Source organism: Dermacentor variabilis, chromosome 4 (genome assembly GCF_050947875.1).
Source record: "Dermacentor variabilis isolate Ectoservices chromosome 4, ASM5094787v1, whole genome shotgun sequence".
In the NCBI taxonomy this organism is placed as follows: Eukaryota; Metazoa; Arthropoda; class Arachnida; order Ixodida; family Ixodidae; genus Dermacentor; species Dermacentor variabilis.
Genome location: NC_134571.1, coordinates 62,042,511 through 62,057,545, shown reverse-complemented (window position 1 = coordinate 62,057,545; position 15,035 = coordinate 62,042,511). Strand labels below are relative to the sequence as shown.

Genomic DNA, 15,035 nt, shown 5'->3' with positions numbered 1-15,035 from the left:
GAATTTCAAGGAGGCGTTGCCCTCCGTATTTTGTTCTTGCGCGTTTTCTGACTTACCAAGCGTCTTATCGTTGTAAGAGTGGTGTTTTTGGTGTTGTAGAAAGGTAATTTACTGATGCAGAAGAAATCAGTTTTTACTTTAGTGTCCCTCAAGCACCTGAATTTCATACGGTGCTTGTCGCTTGTCGGTGCTCGTTTCAAACGCTGCATTGTCAAAGGCAATCGAGCCCTGTCGCGATTGATTGCTATCGCGATCGATTCCGATCGATAGGGCCCGTGAGACACTTATATAAGTATAGGATATAAGTATATAAGTATGTAAGTATAAGTATAGGATATATAAGTATATAAGTGTTTTGCATTCCCTCCCCACTCTCACTACTGCAGAACCGCCGCGAGACGACGTGACCGGTTTTGATGCAACATATTGCTTGGCGCTGCGCAAGCGCCATCTGTTTACAGTGAGCGCACTAGCCGGTGAAAATGGTCTATTACAGCTACCGGTGTAAAAATGCAGGGATCGCGGTGGCGGATAGCGGCTATAGCATAAACGGCGCGCTTGTATAGCAGCCTCCGCGCATGCGCACGACATCCCTCTGAGCCTTGGATCATGGCAGCTTTGGGTGGGCATTGGACATTTGTAGTGCTAGGTGGTCGGCGAGTACTTCGCGATTACGGCGCGCGTTCATACGACAAGAAAGCAACAAAGAAAGACTGACGACGCCTCGCGTATCTGGCTCAAGGTCGGGGGAAAATAAATAAATAAAAGGCCCTTCGCGTGTCTAGAACAAGGCGAAGCATTCATGGTGGCTCTCGCTCGCTATCTGAAGTGAAAGCGACCGAGGGGGATAACAAGAACGCCTTTCACGACTCCTTCAGTGAGGGCTCGCACATCTTTTACGGCACCATCGGCAACAATGGACTCGCAGAGAAGCTGGGTCGTGGCTGGCGCCTGCTTCTGGACCAACGTGTTCGCCTTCCCTCTTCTCGGCGCTGCCGGCGTCGTGTACGTCAATATTCTAAACACCTTCCACGTGAGCCGGGAGGAAGCCTCGTGGCCCGTCAGCCTCACGTCCACGTTCTACCTTCTCGCAGGTACAACCATACTGCGCCCGAGTAGTCGGGCAAGTGCTCAGTTATGTGTCGTCTTGATGCGGTGACGCTTCAAAGAACTTCAGAGGCGCTTTGGTCACGGACGAGCGTATAGACTGACATGACGCGCGTAGAGACTGATAGACAAGTCCACCCGGGAAAAGGCTGTACTTTCTCCTTGTATGAGAGATCTCAGAACAAGGAAACTTAGGAGCGAAGTTAGCATGCAGCTTTCTTACCACATTGCAGAAATAAGATGTTTACTTATTTATTCATTTATTTATTTATTTATTTCTATACCCTAAATGACCTAGTGGGTATTACACAGGAGGGGGGGGGGGTATTTCAAGTGAGCCCATAAATATTATTTATAAACAATACAAATCGAAGACAAGAACACTAACAACAAAACACGAAAAAAGAAACAGCAAGTTGATTTGAACCAAGGTGTTCAGAATAGCATAGTTTAAAAAATCAGCAAAATACATTGAAGACGAGTATAGGACATTTTGTTAAATAGCCATTAAAGCACTGATCATAAATACATTAGAACGAACATTGCATAAACATAGCATACAAAGATTGTATATTGATGTGGAACGCAGCGCAGTTATCTTGTGCGGCTACACTTTTATCAGAGAGAGAGTGAAAGAGATGCAAATGAGAGAGAGGCAGGGAGGTTAGCCAGAGTTAAAGCCTCCAGTTTGCTACCCTGCACTAGGAGAAGGGAAAGGGGAAGTAAAGACAGAAAGAAGAGCGAGGACAAAAAGAAAGGCGTGAGAAAAAGGAGGGAATCATTATAGTCTTTCTGATAGGCCATTGCCGCCTAAAAAGGTCAACAACGCCTTGACCGACTTTCGGTGCGACGACAGTTCATGTCGGCATTCCAAGAATGTCTGTTCTGAAAGTGGCCTGTCGTCAAGGCGTGACAACACGGCCGCTAGCGACAGTTGGTGCGCGTTGTATCGAGGACAGTGGCAAAGTACGTGTTCTATAGTCTCCTCGCCGCCGCAGTGACCGCAAACAGCCCTTTCATCCATAACGGCTCGGAAGGCAAAATATCTTGTGAAAGCGACACCAAGCCACAGTCGGCAATGTACTCTTGTCTCGAGTTGAGAGAGTGCAGATGGGAGTCGAAGTTGAAGAGACGGGTCCAGTCGGTGCAGACGTGAGTGCTTCAAACTTGTTGTGTTCCATAAAGACCTTATGGCTTCATTTGCAAGCACACGAATTTTCATTGCCGTGTCTGTGTGTCTTTCCATTGTGAAAGGTTACAAAATCAAGCGCCCTGAGCAGCTGTGGCTGCAGCATTGCGGGCGAGTTTCTACGCGTAGGAGCGTACAGAAAACCGGAAGAGTCCGTATAGACCCTTGTCACAGCACTCCCGTGGGCGCTGCCACGTTGGATCACGTGATGATGCGTCCATTACTCGCCTCAGTTGGCCTCTGCTGCCTTTGCTGCCTCTGTTTTGAACGGTAGCGCCCGACCCCGGTGCGGCTCAGCAATCTGCTGTTTCTACGTTTGTCGCCGACAATGTTTGCGTGAATGGCACAAAACATTGGAAAAGCATTGGAAGACATGTAAGTGTTGCATGTCCATCCTTCCGAGCTCATTACGACTTGTCCAAGTTCGTAGTACGAGCAGTGACGTACGGTGCGCGTAATAGAAGGCCGGGCTAGAAATTGTTTTCCAAGACGCAGTGGTGAGTACTTTGAGCCTCTGCATTAAATCCGGATTACTTTCATTTACTCGCCGTTGCCCTTTATGGCGCAGTGGCTTGGAATCCACTGTAACGTGATGTCGTGTCCTTGCTCGACGAGACGGTGAAGCAGCAGTCTGATTTCTAGAACTAGCTGTTCTTTGGGTCCGCGGCGTCAGGCACAAACCAAACAATAAAGAGCAGCTTTGAAGTCACTGAACACGCGCTCCATTTTGGGCAGTTCATCAGAAATTACGCGAAGTGTACAACGAGTAGCAGCGAGTTCCACGGCAGTCAATGTAGTCTGGTGGGATAGTCGAATCTTTACGGTGGAGATTTTTGCAGGAAAGATCACCGATCATGCAGACCCATTCACTGTAGTTGAAGCGTCAGTATATAATGATGCTCGTTATATGTCTCGTACAGCAAGAGCAGTGAAAGCTGCTTGAGTGCTGGAGACGAGAGTTGTGTTTTTGTTCGTATTCCTGGTACCACTAGTCGAACTTTTGCGTTAGCCAAGCACCATGCGGGAAACGTAACTCTCGCTGGAGCTGTATAACCTGATTGATGGTCAGGATTGTCTGACAAAAGGTAGGACAGGATTGTCTGACAAAAGGAGGCACGTGGTCAATCCTGGCAGTGAGGCTATATCATGGGCGGGGGCTCGAGCAAGGTGACTTACGTGTGCTCTGATCGCTTCTATGACTATATGGGTCTTCGCTGGTGAGTCGTGTGCAATCGCAATTGTTTCAGCTGTTGACGAGCATCGCGGCAATTCAAGACAAACTCTAAGTGCCAGGGCCTGGACGGTTTCGTGTGTACGGTACGCTTTCGAGTGTTCGATCTGCAGGTGTTGGTGAGCACAGGCAAGCTGTATCGCAAATACCCGAGAAAGAGGGTCATGTATAGTTGCATCATTGCATGTATATCCTCAAAAGTTTTTACTCTTGAGGATATTACTACATGCCCTAATATTGATGTTGTTTCCGGTATTAATATGACAAATAATATATTATTGACGAAGCTGGTATTTTATCTCTACTTGGAAAATTAAAAACTTCATCTGCATCTGATCATAATGGCTTCAACAACAAAATACTTAAACATATTTCTTCTGGTATCTATCGTCGCTTGGCAGCCATCTTCTCTCTATCATCCTCGTCAGGCGCCATTCCTCAGGACTGGCTAATAGCAAAAGTAGTGCCCATATTTAAATCAGGGGATCGCTCGTCCCCACTTAACTACAGACTTATGTCTTTAACTAGTACCATCTGTAAACTCTTGGAACACATTATTTACTCACAAGTAATTACATATTTAGAGGAACACAATATCATCTTCAAATACCAGCTCGGTTTTCGCAAGGGCTTCTCAAGCGAAACACAACTTGCAGGATTTACTCAGGATTTACACTCATCATTGGACGCCGGTATCCAAATTGACGCCATATTCCTTGGCTTCTCAAAAGCGTTCGATCGAGTTCCTCACCACCGACTCTTACTAAAACTTAGACAACTTAATATTCACCCACTTGTTCTGGCGTGGGTGCAAGCCTTCCTCTCTAGTAGACAACAGTTCACGTCGGTCAATAACTGACTCTCCTTTCGTCCCAGTCTCAGCCGGTGTTCCTCAAGAAAGTGTGCTCGGTCCATTACTTTTCCTAAATTATATAAATGACTTACCCTTCTCTGTCAAATCTAGAGTTAAGCTATTCGCTGATGATTGTGTTATTTACCCCAACATCTCTTCTGAAGCTGACCACCAATCTCTGCAATCTGACCTTTACTCCTTAACTTCGTGGTGCACAAAGTGGCTAATGACACTAAATCCTTCAAAAACTAAGTTGATGTCTTTCCCTAAAAAAGCTTCTCGCATTCCAACGTCTTACTTGATAAATAATACTTCAGTAGAACTTACGACCACGTACAAATATCTTGGTGTTAACTTTCAGACTGACCTGTCCTGGCATTGCCATATTAACGTCACCTTTGCTTCAGCAAACCGCTCACTTGGGTTGCCCAACTGCAGGCATAAATAAAGTTGCCTCCAATCCAATCACTTGGGTTTCTTAAACGTAACTTGAAACACAACCCATCGCACTTACGTAAACAGGCTTATATCACTTTAATCGGTCCTAAAATAGAATATGCCTGAGCTATTTGGGATCCCGATCAAGACTACACTATTAAAAACATCGAAGCCCTGCAGAACCGTGCCGTGCGTTTTATTTTTTCGGATTACTCACGTCACACCAGCATCTCTTCATTGAAGAATCGTGCTGAACTACATGTGTTATCATGTCGCCGTAAAATCGCTCGCTTATCACTTCTTCACAAGCTCTACTATCACGCATCACTTCGCGAGGACTTCTTTGGGCCACCCCCTGCCATCTTTCCCCGCCGTGATACCCTTTTAAAATCGAACGCTTCACATGTCGCAACACCAACTTATGCCAGGTCGTTCATACCGTGAAGAGTAACCGAGTGGAATAACTTGCCATCACGCATCGCATCCGTCACCGACATAAATGATTTCCAGAAACTTCTAATCATTAATGAAAGTGCGTAAACCTTTCTTGTGTCATGTTCCCCCCATTTTTCTTTTACACTATGAATGGTCTTAAAAAATATTGTTGTCTTCTGTGTAACATGCATATTTTTATGGTTATTGTTCCTATTTTTATTGCGTTGTTTTGCCTTTTCCTTTTAAGATCACGTGTTGTGTTGTTTTCTGATTTGTTATACATTAATGGTCTGACGGCTTTATATGACCCAGATTACCCTCCATTTTCGTGTGTTTGTGATTCGTATTCTCTTTTTGTACACTTCTGATTATTATTAGTACTACGATAATCTTATTGGCCTTGTATTATTATTTTTTGTGATTATTGCTTATCAGCTCCCGTTTTTTTTTTTCGACTTATTACTCACTAATTACATCTGTATGCGTTACTGCACCTCCCTATGTAATACCCTCCTGCGAGAGGGCCTTTAGGGGTATTCTGAATAAAATAAATATATACTAATGTACCCCAGGCTTTTCCTCCAAGAAACTTGAACACATTAGAAACATCCGTCAGGCGCTTCCTTAGGTAGGCCACATGAGGACTCCAGCAGAGGCCACGATCCATTATTACGCCTAAGAATCGGTGCGTCCTGACATAAGGTATGCTTTGACCGTCGCTAGAAACATCATATGATCTCATTGGCTATCGGCTAAACGCGACCAATGCAATTTTTCTGGCGAGATCTTGAGGCCTCGTTCATTTAGGTACGTCGATGTTAACGTCGCAGCTTTTTGAAGCTTTGCGCGTACCTGTGGCCTTGTCACACCAGATGCCCAGACGCACATGTCGTCGGCATATATTGATAATTCGACCGTGTTCGACAGTCGTTCCACGAGACCAAGGAGTACAAGGTTGAAAAGCGTGGGACTCAAGACACCGCCTTGCGGAACTCCATGGTGCGTGTAATATTGCGAGGTTGAGCCAGCTTCAGTGTTAACAAATAGAATCCACCTATGTAAATAACCGCGTCTCCAATGATATAATTGACCGCCTAGGCCCACCAATTCCAATGCTTCAAGTATGGTGTCATGAAGAACCTCGTCATAGACTCCCTTTATATCTAAGAACATTGCGACAAATAATCCCTTACACGTCTTTTGATGTTGAACATAGGTTACCAGATCGATAACGTTGTCGATAGAACATGGGAGACATCGAAAACCAGCCATGGCGTCTGGGTATATTTCGTAGTGTTCGGGGGACCATTCAAGTCTGGCGAGGATCGTTCGCTCCATTACCTTCCCGACGCAACTTGACAGCGCAATTGGTCGGTATAAAGTACTCGCTAAGGAAGACTTGCCAGGCTTAAGAAGCTGTACCAGGCAACTGATCTTCCAATCTTAAGAGACCTTGCCGCCCTGACAGGACTCGTTATTGATACTAAGGAGCGCACTTCGTGCCTGTTCACCAAGGTGACATATATATAGTATACGGTAAGATATGTCATCCGGACGAAGCAACGACGACAGATCACATAGGGCGAGCGCCGAATCAAGCTCCTGCGCTGTGAAAGGCAGATCCATGCGCGAATCTCGTGAGACTGGAATATGGTTCAATGTATGGGAACCTGTGCAAGTTGGCTGACCCGCAATCGTAGCACAGAATTCCCGCCACATGAATGCCTTGTCGGTGCTGGAATAGTGCTAGGGCCTTAAACGAAAAGCGCTCTTCCGGAACAGAATGTTGACCTCGCACAGTTCTCCATATTTGAGATAACGGCTTGCGGGCATCTAGCGACTCGCAAAATTTCGACCACCGCTGTGCCTCTAGTTTATCAATGCGGCGTTATATCTTTGAATTCGCCGGGCTGTCCTTAAATCCTGAATTGACTTAGTGCGTCGGTATTTTCTTTCAGCACGATCGTGAATGGCACGAAGCCGTACCAATTCCAGGTCGAATTCAGAGTATATTGAAGAACACGTGAGTGTGCGCGTGGCCGTCTGTGCCCTTTTCATGATAGCTTGTTAAAGTCCACAAGAGAGGCCTTTATGACAAGCGTCCTCAATCTGAGATTTAAAAATAGTCCAATCTATTCTTCGTATCGGGGTGGACGTATACGTGTTAGACATCCCCTTGATCTTGAGGTAAGTGGGGAGGTGGTCGCTTCCATGCGTTTCAATGCCCTAAAACCACTTAACACGTGTGGTGAAGCGGCAGGAGACGAAAGCCAAATCAAGGCAGCTGCTGTACGTTATTCCCCTGCAGAAACGTTGGACTCGCGTCATTCAGCAGGTGGAGACCATCGTTGGAAACTAATGAAGCTAGTCGTCGTCCCGTCGTGTAAACCTTCCAGCTTATCCAAATGATATGGTTTGCGCTGAAGTCCCCGGTTATTGTCCACGGACCAGGTTGTGCCTTTAAGATGTCTTCTAGCCTTTTAGTGTCAAATCGACTTGATGGGGACAGATACATTCCCAATAATGCAAAGGTAACTCTTTTATTTTTAACAGTCATGCATACATACTGATTGCCGTCATGATGTTGCACAGGCTGGACGACGTAAGTGAGCTCACGGCGAATGAACACGACGACCTTGCTACTTTTTCTGTCGCTTGATGAGAATATTGTATCGTAGCCGGATAGCCTTATTGGATGTGATAATCTTGGTTCACAGATGTCAGTGACAGAAAATCGGTTCGTGAGAAGAAATTGACGAAAATCGGCGATGCGAGATCTTAGACCTCTAACGTTCCACTGAAGGATTGACGCTTCTCTGGCCTCCTTGCGAAATGACTGGTGATTGTCATGCGTGGCTTTCCTTTTCTTTTTCCTTTCCTTTCTTGGCCCAGCATGTGCTTCTGAGAAAAATAATACAGCCCTATAGTCATATGGTCCTTGGCTCGTATTTTTTAACTACGAAATTGTATCCATTGGCGCCCATACCTGAATGTAGACAGAGTATTTCCCGGATTTCTTTCCCTTCAGCACAGTAAAAATGCGCAGGTCTTCTTGGAGGAATCCTGAACCAGTACGTCACCATCCGGACCATCTTGGTGATCTCCTGTACTATCAGCGCCCTGCTCGTCTCATCCTGCTACTTCACCACGAGCCTGTGGTTCTTAATTGTTGTGTTGGGCGTCTTGCATGGTACGCATAGTGTCTGATATTCGTTTTCTTGATAAGTATGCGACTAATTACAACGTATACTGAAGAACTGTGACGTCTGCAATGATAGACGTTGAAAACACCTCTGTAAACACGAAAAGACGACCAGCCTAGGATGTTCATCGCACGCAGTCCAGGCATATTCGTGGGTCGCTGTCCGATAAGGAGTGTACATCACTATCTTTTAAAAAGCGAAATTGTTGTACTATGCCATTATTACACTCTCTAAAACGCCATACTACGAATAAAAAGCTGGTAGAACGCAGTTAGGTCTTGCCACAACCGTTGTTGTCCAGCCATATTATACTTTTTCATGTAGCTTCGCTGGAAAGCCATATGTTTCTCTCAACCCTGCGCACATCAAATCTTTCACCCAACACCTGAGTACAGCATATGCCAGGCCTTAAGCCAAGCAAACATCTCTAGCTTTCATTAAAGACAGCGTCTCTCTTTCTCTCTCTCTTTCTTTCGTTCTCTCATAGCCTGACGAGTGCTTTCTCTTTGAACAGGAATATTTGTAGGTGGCATCAGGTTAAACGTGGTGGCTATCAACAAACACTTCGCCAAATACTTATCCAGTGCATCGGGACTGAACATGGCCGGTCATTCTGTGGGAGGATTCATCCTGCCGCCGCTGCTTCAGCTTCTGTTCGACCAGTACGGCTTCAGGGGAGCTCTTCTCGTGTGCGGCGGCATCTCGCTCAACGCTGTCCCCGCGGCTCTCCTTTGCGGTGACCCGGACAAACCGAAGCCACTGGTGGAACATAGCGAAACCAGTGATGAAAGCGGTTTTGGAAAGGTCGAATTTCCCGAAGAGGAGTCCATCGCTACTGACTTGAGCGCGACTTTTTATCACACGTGTGATGGAGTGGATGTGCTGCCAGACAAACCAATGAAAGAGGTTGCAAGGTACGAGCTGCTCTCACCTGTCCTCTCGGAGAAAAGCCCTTGTACTCTGGGATCGAGTTTGAAGGCCTTTCGGACGACCGATTTGAAGAAAGAACCAGCGCTTCAGGGCACAGCGCTGGACGAACTCAGCGCTCTTCGCCAAGATAGCGCAGCCGTGACCGAACACAGCTACGGGTTCATTTTAAACCCGCACTTTTACCTGGTGACGCTTACCCACCTCGTTGTATTTTCGAACATGGTGACGTGCCTTACTGTGATAATTGACTTTGCCGTCGATTGCGGCGTTCCCAAGTGGAATGCCGTGCTCTTGCTGCAAGCCTACTCTGTCGCAGATGTCGCGGCGCGTCTCGGTTCGGGCTGGGTGACGGACAAGAGATACCTGTCGAGGAGGGCGTGGACCGCCCTGTGTCTGCTCTGCTGGGCTGCGGCGTTGGCGTCGATGCCGCAAGGGCGTTCCTTCGGAACGTTGTTCGCGTGCGCCGTCGTTTCCGGTTGGTGCAACGGTTCGACGTTGTCCCTGGTCCCGGTTCTCTACGCTGAAGTGACCGACGCGCGGCGTTACCCTCTATGCTTCGGAGCAGGATCCAGCTTGGTCGGCCTCGCCAACCTGTTTCGGCCGTTGTTGATAGGTAAGGGTCACCGTCTTGGGATTAATACTCTGTAGGCGGATTAGAAAAAATATATATCAGTGTCGATTTAGCGGCGCATGCGAAAGAAATGCGTTAGCATTGCGTCGCACATCTTGGAGGTCCCGGATCCGTGATTTAAACCACGTTCACCGCATTGCAAAGTGAATTATTCTGGAGCTCAATCGGCAAACGTCCTGCTTCTTCGAGGAGCGAAGTACAATTGACAGTGGTCCGGAGCAGACCACCGTCAGTGGTGTTGGGTGTTGCACAGGGTGTTGCACGTAACTTGAGCCAAAGATTACAAACATGCTAATGCCACGTAGCTGAACCGAACAAAGGTAATGTTGCTCGCCATTGTTTGGAGAAACTCAGATTATTTTCTTTGCATTCCACCTAATTTGACGATTAGGCTTAATCTGATATGTATCTGTGTAGGCTGTTTACCTAAATCATTATTCGATTGTATCCTTAAACTCATGTTGTGATGGGTGCTGATTGTTTGCGTCGCATTTTAGGTTCTTATGCGTGTTTCACGCTACTAAACATTGTATAAACTTCGTTAGCATTTCTTCCTTTCTTTCTTTCTCCCTTTCTTTCTTTCTTTCTTTCTTTCTTTCTTTCTTTCTTTCTTTCTTTCTTTCTTTCTTTCTTTCTTTCTTTCTTTCTTTTTTGTGTGCTTCTGCTAGGTTTTTTTATGGTTCCTAATGCCTTCATATATTTACATTGTACAGATTTCACTCATGCTTGAACTTTTCCGTCCCCCCCCCCCTATGTGATGCCCTAACGGGCCCTTAGGGTACTGAAATAAATAAATAAATAAATAAAATTAATTAATCAACTTCTCAATTATTATAACTAGATGAAAAGTGTCAATTAGAAAATTGTAGAGCAGGATAAAAAGCTCTCGATACAGCTTTCTGTTGCTCAATGCGCGCTACATATAAATGTTTTTCCTAGCGTGAAAGGAGCCCGCGAATACACGCAAAATTGTCGCGTGACTGGCCGCTCGAGGCACTTTGCGTCTATTTGGCTCAAGTTTGGCTCAAGTTAAGTGAAACACCCAGTACCTGTGTTTTTCGCCGGCAAATCTTGGGTCCCTAGTGAGGGAGGCTCCTCGTCAAAATTGTGGAAGTACGGCCTTTACACAAATCTATACGGTAACTAACGAATGCGCAGGCAATCTCTTGGTGTCTCCTTAATTTCTGTGACACCCCTCTTCTTTTTTTTTTTGCGTTTCATTGCAGGTCGCTTCCGTGATAACCTCGGGGGCTATGGAGGCTTGTTCTACTTGTACGCTGGCTGTACATGCGTGATGTTATTATTCTGGTTATTGTTCGAAGTGCGGAATTGGTACAAAGCGCAAAAGATTTTAGCTTTTTAGATCGTCGTCAAGTGACCACACACTTGACGTAAGAGCCTGCAAATGACGCAAATATGCACCAGGAAGGCTAAGACAGAATATTTCCACTGCAGCCTGTGGGAGGGAGAATCGTCGAATTGTAGCACAATATCGTCCGCTGCTAAAGCAAACATCTAAACAGTAATGAAGCAAACAGGTAAGAGCAACATTTCTTGATTTTTATCCAACAAACTTTCTCACGTGAACCATGAGGCACAAATATATAGATGCAATATAACCAGCAGGCCATTCTGTGATGTCTTAGTGGCGATCTATGGCAAAGTATTAACGAAGTGTTACCTTGAAGAGCCGGCCATACTACTGTACTATACATCCTTAGAGTTAACGATGGCCTTCGTGAAACGATTGCACTATATATGGGATAACATCATTATTTGTGTAAATTATCAGTGCCCTGGCGAAATTGCTTCCCACCATTTGCTTTCCTTTCTGGTATGTTCTGAGGGGAACGAAATATGTGGCCTTACATTAGCCAAGAAACTGAAAATAAATTGCAAGGTTATCCCCCATATAGTGCAGGGCAATGGCACTATCAATTAACAAAAGCGACGTTGAGACTGCAGAACACTTTTCTACTGCGATATGGGTTACGCAGCTCCTTTCCTCAATTAATCTACGCTGATCACCTCCTGCAAGATGCAGCATCAAACGCCCCTCTCTACGGGCAAGTTTAAACTGACTCGACTCGAGTCCGTTCTCCGAGTCAAAGATGCTCGGACCATGGCCACATCTGTCACTGGTACAAAAAAGCAATTCGTACACCAGTGCAGTACTAAGTTGACCGGCGTGAGAGACCGCTAATAGTGCTACTGTGTATCCTCCCAGGAACACGCAGTGCTCACTCTAGTCTTCTTTCTGTTCCCCCTTTCCATTAACCAAAGTGCAGGGTAGCAAACCGGACGCTTGTCTGGTTGACTTCCCTGCCTCACCTCACCTCTCCTCTTTCTTTCTTTCTTTCTTTCTTTCTCTGTCAGCTTCATCGATTGAGCAATGGTTTTGAAATGTATAGACGTCCAGAATCAGCTTTCTAGTTAAGCAGTGATGCAGAATATTTCCTTTTATTTATCACGTGATGAGCAATTACGAAGTTGAGGTTTCGATTCTAGACTAACCCTGCGGGTGCAGCCTTACCTGGTGATCGGGAACGAAGCGTCTTCGACAAGACCAGCGAGACTGTAGGACATATTGTATCGCACACACGTTTGCGCTGTATACAGACATTTCATGCTTTTCAGTCCATGCGTCTAAACTTATCTTCGAGACAGGAACAAACAGGAACATGCAAAGTCATACATGAGGTGGTTTTATTATTAAATTATACTTTCTTCATAGGGAATCTCATCAACAGTTGTGTATTCGGCTTCAACATAAGAGAAGTCAATGTTGTCAGCATAAGTTCGCGCTTTCAAGTCCGCTGTGGTACTTAATGACTAGCTCACAACGAAAGGAAGAAAATACAATTGAGCAGATGGCACATACGTATTTGTCATCGCGCTCTTCCATGCACACAACCTTGAGAACAAAAAGAAACAATAAAAAATGGCCTGAAAAGTTGTCTCATCAACACGTGTACAATAAAACGAAAAGACGAGTCATGAATACTGCTCCCGTTGTATCCTTGCAAGACGGCAGTGCGCCTGCACAGGACACTGGTAACGATCACTTCACCAAAAAAGATAACACTAGGTAAACACTTGATAATTGCGTTATCTGTGACTTGACGAGAAGAATAAGAGACTGTTGAAAACGCAGCTGTAAAACATAGAGCCAGAAATAACAACAAAGCACATCAACTGGAACTTGGAATGCAGATCGTATTGTATTTTCTTTTTTTTTCTTTTGCCGTTCTTATTGACCTGAGATGACATGGTCGATTGAGTTTGGCTTGGTATACCTAGCTTAAAAAGCAGAATATTCGTCTCTCAAGCATGTGGATAGCCTGCTCTCTTACTCACCTAAAGTACGAAGTGATCACACTTTCGCTAATATCGTAACTATTACAGAAGATAACTTGGTAAGTAACACTCCAGAAAGGAGAAGCGATTGCGCACAAACACTTACATCCCATGTAAATTTAATATTTTATATAAGTGCCGTATTCACGGACACCCACCACATACGAGCACCCACGTACACTGCTGGCTGGATTGAGTTTCTCCTTCAACGTACAAGAATGTAACGATGCACATGCTAATTACACTCGGCGCGGAGATTCATACACAGACATAAAGAACGAACAAGACGAATAGCACAATTACGAAACATCCTCGGGTACACACGGACTTACAGCCTTTGTCAAAAGCGTGCAGACCACTGCGTAATTGACCAGGGCTTCAACTGAGCTGTATCTCAGGGCACCTGTAGCAGTCCCTGCGCAAAAAGCTAGGTTCTGACTGGCGAGGACTGGAGTGACGCTTGTATTCCAGGGTGCTGGATCGTTGAACTAATGAGGGGCTCGCATTCCGTGGCCAAGAAGAGCAAAATATTGTAGCACGCACCGTGACCTGTACGCCCTGACGACGGCGATGAAGACAAGGAAAGTAACAACGTCGACAAAAATACAAATCTACAACATCTCTATGTACATCTCAGAGCCCGAGTCCGCATTCCTGGCGTAGCACTATCGCGTGGCGTGACTTTGGTTTTTGTTGAGTAGAACTCTGGTGTCACACGCAACAGGACGCTCGCTCGACCATCGGCAGGGTGTGTAGCGCCGCTCCGCCTACTCTCGGGCAACGCCGTGAGAATTTGGAGCCTGTGGTGTCGGCTTTCCATCAGATCCCTGCTTTGATGGTGCAAGAGACACTTGCACGCAAAGTCAATCGGTTGCGCGATTCTTCGTGGTCGCTCACACCTGGATGCCTCCACTGCCGTCGACACTCACGACCAGGTTGTACGCCGGCGGTGGTGTGGCACAGATTTCGCTCACGTCGTCCGACGACCTCGCGTCACCCAAGGCGCCGCCGGGCGGCGGCAGCAGCGGAGGCGGTGCGTCTCGGCGCTTCCCTTGCGGTAGTCGCAGCTGTAGCGCCGTCCCGTTGCCGATGTTCATGTAGCCCGGGCTGACGTCGCGCGCAGCCTGCCCAGCGTCGCCGGCGCGGCCGATCATGGGCGTCATTTCCATGCCGTCCGCCACGGGGGCGCTGCCGTCGTCCGCGGTGGTGGTGGCAGCCATCTTGGCGTAGTGCGGCTCCGAACTCGGCTGTGTAGCAGCTCGGCTCGTGTTGATGTAGTTCTCGTCGTCGGACTTCATGTCCAGATAGTCGGGGTCTAGCGTGTTGCCCATGGTGAGGTAGTCGTTGTTGTTCTTCAAAAGCAGGTTCACATTGGCGTAAGGGTCGTTCAGGGCCAGGTAGTACTGCAGGAAAACGGGGGGTATAGCATGAGCTCTTGAGTCGGCGTGCATGCAAATGGTGTTGAAGATGTGGCAATAGAACTGCTTTTGCAAGAGCAATTGCTTCCTCCTGTCAGTAAATTCTATAGCATAGAAAATTGTTTCCGCTGCCACTGAGCGACTGCCGTTAACACGCCAGCGTTGCATTTAGAGCGTTTTAGTAAATAGCGTCCACGTTTATGTGACTTTGGTTCAACAAATCATTTTCCTGAGTGATACTCG

At 46.4% G+C, this 15,035-nt stretch overlaps 2 protein-coding genes across 3 annotated transcripts in view; one reads left to right on the top strand and one right to left on the bottom strand.

Annotated features, from left to right (window-relative positions):
• The first annotated feature begins 803 nt into the window (after positions 1-803).
• Positions 804-13,078, top strand: LOC142579258 (monocarboxylate transporter 12-like). The gene is made up of 4 exons (XM_075689284.1): positions 804-1,094; positions 8,300-8,443; positions 8,971-9,999; positions 11,244-13,078. The coding sequence occupies exons 1-4, from the start codon at positions 917-919 to the stop codon at positions 11,378-11,380; spliced, it is 1,488 nt and encodes a 495-aa protein (XP_075545399.1). The 5' UTR covers positions 804-916; the 3' UTR covers positions 11,381-13,078.
• Positions 12,700-15,035, bottom strand: part of Pvr (PDGF- and VEGF-receptor related) — an 85,286-nt gene continuing 82,950 nt past the window's right edge. For both annotated transcript variants that reach the window (XM_075689283.1, XM_075689282.1), the window contains exon 22: positions 12,700-14,777. In XM_075689283.1, the coding sequence (XP_075545398.1) occupies positions 14,268-14,777 (510 nt within the window). In that variant the 3' untranslated portion in view covers positions 12,700-14,267. The remainder of the gene's footprint in view (positions 14,778-15,035) is intronic.

What these genes read in the sequence shown, in the direction of transcription:
- LOC142579258 (XM_075689284.1), top strand. Translation starts at nt 917, where the DNA reads ATGGACTCGCAGAGAAGCTGGGTCGTGGCTGGCGCCTGCTTCTGGACC. An exon ending in CACGTTCTACCTTCTCGCAG is followed by an intron (nt 1,095 to 8,299) that starts GTACAACCATAC and finishes AAAAATGCGCAG; the next exon opens with GTCTTCTTGGAGGAATCCTG. An exon ending in GTTTCGGCCGTTGTTGATAG is followed by an intron (nt 10,000 to 11,243) that starts GTAAGGGTCACC and finishes GTTTCATTGCAG; the next exon opens with GTCGCTTCCGTGATAACCTC.